The sequence below is a fragment of the Cervus canadensis genome, chromosome 6, assembly GCF_019320065.1.
Source record: "Cervus canadensis isolate Bull #8, Minnesota chromosome 6, ASM1932006v1, whole genome shotgun sequence".
NCBI lineage: Eukaryota > Metazoa > Chordata > Mammalia > Artiodactyla > Cervidae > Cervus > Cervus canadensis.
Window position 1 is genome coordinate 51,192,431 of NC_057391.1, and position 6,874 is coordinate 51,199,304.

General features: G+C 39.1%; 1 protein-coding gene across 10 annotated transcripts in view; it reads left to right on the plus strand.

Moving 5' to 3' along the window:
- Window positions 1-2,502, plus strand: part of RAB27A (RAB27A, member RAS oncogene family) — an 85,637-nt gene extending 83,135 nt beyond the window's left edge. For all 10 annotated transcript variants that reach the window (XM_043471915.1, XM_043471917.1, XM_043471923.1 and 7 more), the window contains one exon: window positions 199-2,502. In XM_043471915.1, coding sequence (XP_043327850.1) covers window positions 199-397 — 199 coding nt within the window. In that variant the 3' untranslated portion in view covers window positions 398-2,502. The remainder of the gene's footprint in view (window positions 1-198) is intronic.
- Window positions 2,503-6,874: the final 4,372 nt, after the last annotated feature.

Here is a 6,874-nt window from a genome sequence, read left to right on the forward strand (position 1 = left end):
GGGGATTAAAACTCCCAGAAGTTTTACATCTCTGTTAGGAATGCAGTGTCAGTTATTATTTTACTTTTTAATATGGTGAAATGCCTTTCTTGTCTTATATATTTATATTCTTCTGATTTTCTCAGTTGAATTTTCAAGGGCAAAGGTCACTGACCTTTCCCTCCACACGCTGTAACCCAAGTTGTTGCTGTCTTTCAGAGTCCCCTACTTTGAAACTAGTGCTGCCAATGGGACAAACATAAACCAAGCAATTGAGACGCTCCTGGACCTGATAATGAAGCGAATGGAACGGTGTGTGGACAAGTCCTGGATTCCTGAAGGCGTGGTGCGTTCCAACGGTCACACCTCTGCAGATCAGCTGAATGAAGAAAAGGAGAAGGGGTCATGTGGCTGTTGAAGGGGCTAGTGAGCTGAACAGCCATTCAAGGGGCCCATGTCTGTGACCTTCCCTATGGTGATACATGACTCAGAGAGAGACAAACAGGCCTTGCGTACAAACTGCTTCTCACCATCCCAATTAAACCTATCAGTAAAGCATCCTGTTTTAAAATTACTTTGCTGCAGCTTTGTAAATATTCTTTAAGATTCAGCCTGAGAGTTAGGCAAAATATCTCACATAGCCAAAAGTGCCTTATAAGACATTAGCCTCATGGCAGTAGATCATTCAAGGATTCAGGATTTTGTAGCCACAGAACAGCGCATTTATTATGTAGAATGACTGAAGATACCATCCCTGCTTTACCATAGATAGGCCCAGAGTCTCACCTTTGAGATCTTAGAAGGTCTTTTACGCAGTCTTTAACGCAGATTTAAGACCCTTCTTGTACCACAGGGGACTTTCTAAAATGTCATCTAAACAATTTAAATGTTAAATAAGAATATACACAAATGATGGTTCAATGTCTTGAGTATAATTTATGTAAGCATTCTCTTTAAAATGAATATAGGACAAATGATTGGCCCTGGATAAACTGGATTGATCAATTTCATGCTCACTGTGGCTATTTTTGGTGGGAAGGGTCTTGAGAGTAAGGACTGGGATGGTCTAGTGTTCTGTAAGCGACTGAAGTGGGGACTTCTGGCTCCCCGCTCGATTCCCTTTGCTCTGAAAGGTTGATTGAAGGGTCAGGGAATTAGATTTTTATGCCTTTAGTTCACAGTGATCTGTGCATTTATACTTGGCCTATGTGCTGGCCCTATCTGAACAGAGCTGGTGCTTATGTTGAAGTTATTTGTGATAAGCAAATATTTAGCTTCTTTTTCTCATATTTATAATGTTGGTCTGGCATCCTCAGGCTGCAGTTTCAATTAGCTTATGAATGACTCATCATTTTTTTTTCACCATCAGGATCTATCTTGTTGATCTTTGAAACTTGTTTTGTTTTTATATGGGTGGAATTGAAGGAATTAGTTTATAATTACATAACATGTCTGTTTATACTGTTTGGTGGAAGATGGATGTTGGTATTTAAGCAATTACATTCGTATTCTGTTTCAAAATAGAAAAACAAAATATTCTATAGCCTGTAGTTTTCACTGAGATCATGGGTATTTACTGTACTTGCTGGATCTTGCCAAGGTCACGTACTCTTCCACACTGCCAAAGTGTCTTTTTTACCAAATTAAAGGTGTGTTTCAAAATATGCTTCATGGCAGTTGTTTATAAAAATCAAAGGGGAAAATTCTTATTTATTAAAGTAGTTTAAGTAGATTAAAATTTCCAAAGAACTTAATGGCTATTTAGGAAGAAATACCACTCATTATAATTTAAATAAAGAATAAAAATAAATGTATTTTGTGATGGCATAACTGTAATTAGAAAAATACAACTATGATGAAAAATAACTACTTGTATATGATAATTTTCAAACGGCTTTTTATGGACCATCTGTCCTGGTTTTTTTTTTTTTGCCACTGCCCTTCCACCACCTGCTTAAGAAACTTAGTTGTGCTTTCTAAGATCTTACATATTTCTATCCTGAAAATTTAGACTTTTTAAAATACCAAGAAGTCACTGAGTCCTATGCATTTGATTGTGTATCCTAGTGATAAAAGATCCACATATTTCAAAGACAGGGTCCTCATCATAATCAGTGCCTTGTAAAATTGCTGTAAGACTTAAGTGGAGGAAATAATTTTATAGCTATGTACCAGGGGACGTTTTATATGATTTACTTGTATAGTGAAAAAGAAAACAATATCTGTATTGTGTCAGCCTATCAGGAACCAAACGAGCAATTCGTACAGATTCTATTGGCCTTAATACACAATGAAATATATGCATGATACAGTGCACACACAAGAGCCATTTTCAGTTATTGACATCAACAACCTGTATACTCTTTGGAAATCATTTGTTTAAATTTACTTTGAAGCACCAACATAAACTTTCTTGTGTGTCAATGTATTTTTCTGTTTACAGGCTTGTGTAAAAGTGAAGTGTATCTTCAGTGAATTTTGTGCCAGATAAGCTTATAATAAAAAAAGTGGTTTAATCTGTCATCCGTGTGTGATCATAACTTCATTTCCCTTTACAAGAAAGTTTCAGCCCAGAGGATGTAATGCTAAAAGAAAGCACATTCAAAGACACAAATTCCATTGGGTACTTGATGAGGGACCGGTCAAGATAACATGTTCTGGAGAAGGTAACTCACACATGTCATCATCAAACCCTGATGGAGCACCTGCAGTGCGTGAAGTGTTGCGCCTGCTGTTGTCAGGTGAACAAAGCAAGGATGGTAAAGGCTTGAACTCAGACTGGGGCTGAGAGATGGGATGCAAGAAGCACTGGGGAGGGTGTAGTACTTAACGGGATGAGGAGGGAATACGGGGAGATGGGCTCTCCGACCTTATTTCCTACCACCCTGTCCCCCTCACTCACTGCTCTGTGAGCATACTGGCCTCCCTGGAGCAGTCAAGTGTGATCCTGGAATATCTGCTGTTCCCTCTGCCTCGAATGCTTGTCTTCCGTATATCTACATGGCTCCCTCTCCCACCCTGTAGGACAATTCAAATGTCATGTTGTCCAAAAGGACTTTGCTGATCACCTTCTATAAAATAGCAGTCACTCCCTCTCATGGCCCCTATCAGATTGTCCCCTGCTGCCTTGTTATTCTGCTCTGTTCTTGTACATGTCACTTATCATCACTCAATATATTTGAATGTTTGTCTCTATCCACTAAGATAAAAGCTCCATGAGGACAGGGATGTGGGAAGTTTTCTTCAAAACTGTGTTGCTGCTACCGGAAAAGGCCTGGGACACGGTAGGTACTCAAATGGCTATTGGACTGAATAAAGGACTTAAGATGCAGCAGAGTCAAATGAAAGAGTTTTCAAAGTAAGAGTCCAAGACTTCAAAATGTTTAGAAAGGTTCTCATAAAATAAGTCCATATTGGTTTATTATGAGAAATTAGGAACCCTGAGAAATATACTCTGATCTTTTGAAGTTGGTGTCAAGATAGCTAATGATCCGTTGAAGAAATGTTCAATATGGACTTTTGGGTTTTTTTATTTTTTGGCCGTTCCAAGTGGCATGCAGGATCTTAGTTCCCTGACCAGGGATCAAACCCTTGCCCCCCACAGTAGAAGTGTGGAGCCCTAACCACTGGACAGAACAGGAAATTCCCAATTAGGAGTTTTTAAAAATTGAACTGTAGTTGATTTACAATCTGTTTTGGCAAAGTAATTCTTTGCTAACATTATATATACATTATATATGTATATATGAATATATAACATATATGTGTATATTCCTTTTCAGATTCTCTTCCACTAAAGGTTATTGCGAGCTATTGAATATGGTTCCCTGTGCTATATACTGGGCCTTGTTGTTTGCTTTATATACAGTAGTGTGTGGATTTGTTAACCCCATACTCCTAGTATAGTCCTCCTTCCTCCTTTCCCCTTTGGTAAACCATAAGTTTGTTTCCTATGTCTGTGAGTCTGTTTCTGATTTATAAATAAATTCATTTGTACTGTTTCTTAGATTCCATATTTAAGACGTATCATATAGTATTTATCTTCTCTGCCTGACTTAATTTCTTTAGTATGATAATATCTAGGTCCATCCGTGTTGCTGCAAATGGCATTATTTCATTCTTTTTATGGCCAAGTAATATTCCATTGTGTGTAATATTATTATGGCCATAAAATTAATATTTTATGGCCAAGTAATATTCCATTCCATTATATATATATATAATCACATCTTCTTTATTCATATATCTGTCAATGGGGACAGGCTGTTTCCATGTCTTGACTGTCGTAAATAGTGCTGCTAGGAGCAGTGGAGTGCAAGTATCTTTTCAAATTAGTTTTTGTCTTTTCCATATATGCCCAGGAGTGGGATTGCTGGATCATATGATAACTCTATTTTTGGTTTTTAAAGGAAATCTCCATACTGTTTTCCATAGTGGCTGCACGGATTTACTTTCCCAAAAACCGTGTTGAAAGATTCTTTTTTCTCCACCCCCTCCCCAGCATTTATTATTTGTAGGCTTTTAGATGATAGCTATTCTGACTGGTGTGAGGTGATATGTCATTGTAGTTCTGATTTGCATTTCTCTAATGATTAGTGATGTTGAGCATCTTTTCATATGCCTGTCTTCTTTAGAGAAATGTCTATTCTGATCTTCTGTCCATTTTTTTGATTGTTTTTTTTTTTTGATATTGAGTTGTAGGAGCTCTCTGTATATTTTGAAAATTAATCCCATGTTAGTCACATTGTTTACTAGTATTTTCTCCCATTTTATAGGTTGTCTTTTTGTTTTATGATTTCCTTTGCCATGCAAAAGCTTATATGTTTGATTAGTCCCCATTTGTTTATTTTTGCACAATAAAGAATGTTTGCTTGGCTTCTTATAACCCGGAAAACTCTATATACTATTTCCAGGTCTTCTATTTTTGGCAAGACGAATGAGTTTAGAACTAGAAAACTCTTCTAATATAAAACACTTGATAATGCTGGATAAAATATAATGAAAGTATTTTTTAAATGAACTATTGATCTTTTAAGAAAGTAAGGATAATACCTAGAGACCATCCCTCTTTCTCCACGAAACAGACAACAACAACATCAGCAACAACAGTGGGATCTTGTAACAAACTGATACTGGATGTGGTTTGCTTTTGGTTTGGATTTTGCAGGATCAGGAATCAAGGTGCTCAGCTTTAATGGCTACATGCCATCATGAGAGAAAACTCTGGATTCCTTGGAGGTAGAACACTGGAATGGAGGGCCTCCTAACCCCAAACTCACTCAAAGCCAGGGTCTGGTCTATGTCTTAATCTCCCTTGTGAATTTATAACCATAAGTGTGCTTTTACACAGGTTTAAGATTCAAGTTTACATTACTCCTCTCCTGTTCCCCCCCCCCCCCACCCGGAAATGTTTAAGGCAAAAAATGAACATAATCTAACATAAAATAATTTGTGACTGGCAATACCTCTAGATTACATTGGAGAAGCAAACAGAATCTCTTCAGAGGGAACATTTCCACCCAGAATTTACAGAATTTTTACAGAAAACACCTACTAAGGATGAGTTTACTATTTAAAATGAACACCCATTCCTTCCCCACCAGCTTCAGCCCCAAACATGAGCAAGGGCCAGTGAACCAAAGTCCAGCAATATGGCACTTAAGAACTTCAAATAATATGCTTACCAGATGGAGATCATAAAATAATTACAAACATAAAAGGAATTGAAATGTTTGAGAAAAGAAGACTTTATTAAAAATACGTGACTGGTTTGAATTGAGAAAAAGACTTCCATGTATGGAAAATGTAGCCACTGGCATTCAAAATGTAATGGTTAGAGGTTAAATGGCAAGTCTGAAAAGAGAATGGGTAAACCAGAAGATAGACTGGAGGAAATTACACAGGATTCAGCAGAGAGAGATAAGGTACAAAAGAGGTTAAGAGAGCGAGAGAGAGGGAGTATCAGGGCTCCAGTTCAGTTCAGTTCGGTCGCTCACTCATGTCAGACTCTTTGTGACCCCATGAACCACAGCACACCAGGCCTCTCTGTCCATCACCAACTCCCGGAATCCACCCAAACCCATGTCCACTGAGTCGGTGATGCCATCTAACCATCTCATCTTCTGTCGTCCCCTTCTCCTCCTGCCTTCAATCTTTTCCAGCATCAGGGTCTTTTCCAATGAGTCAGTTCTTTGCATCAGGTGGCCAAAGTATTGGAGTTTCAGCTTCAACATCAGTCCTTCCAGTGAACACGCAGGACTGATCTCCTTTAGGATGGACTGGTTGGAACTCCTTGCAGTCCAAGGGACTCTCAAGAGTCTTCTCCAACACCACAGTTCAAAAGCATCAATTTCCTGTACAAATGGTGGGTTTTTTTTTTAATGTCTAGTAATTAAATATATGTATATTAATCAAAAGGCGGAGAGGGAGTAAAGGTGGAGAAAGCCACCACTACAAATTTTTAAAACACCGCTGGTTAAGTCCTGCGAGCCTGAGACTCAGCAGCTTCGGTTGCCGTGCAGGGCAGCAGGTTCTCGCCGTGGACACCAGGCAAGTCCTCTAGGGACCAGAATCCGGTGGTGCTCGAGCCGTGGAGAAATGAGTTCCTAGAGACGAGCCAAATGTGGAGAGCCGCCTGGGAACAGCACAAACTAGAGACAGGATATATAAGATATGAGTAAATGCTGACTTAATATGATACGGTAGGTGGAAAAACTAGATGCTCTAACAGCCAATTCAGAAGGCGCAGAACCTTGCACTTGCCCAGGCTGACAGCTGCCAGCCCGACTCCGTTTCTGCGCCTGCCCCAAACTTCAGTGCTTTTCCCGGCGCGGCCGCGGGGAGGCGCGATCACGTTCGGCTCGCTTTCCAGAAGCACTGAAGAGCACCGCCTTTT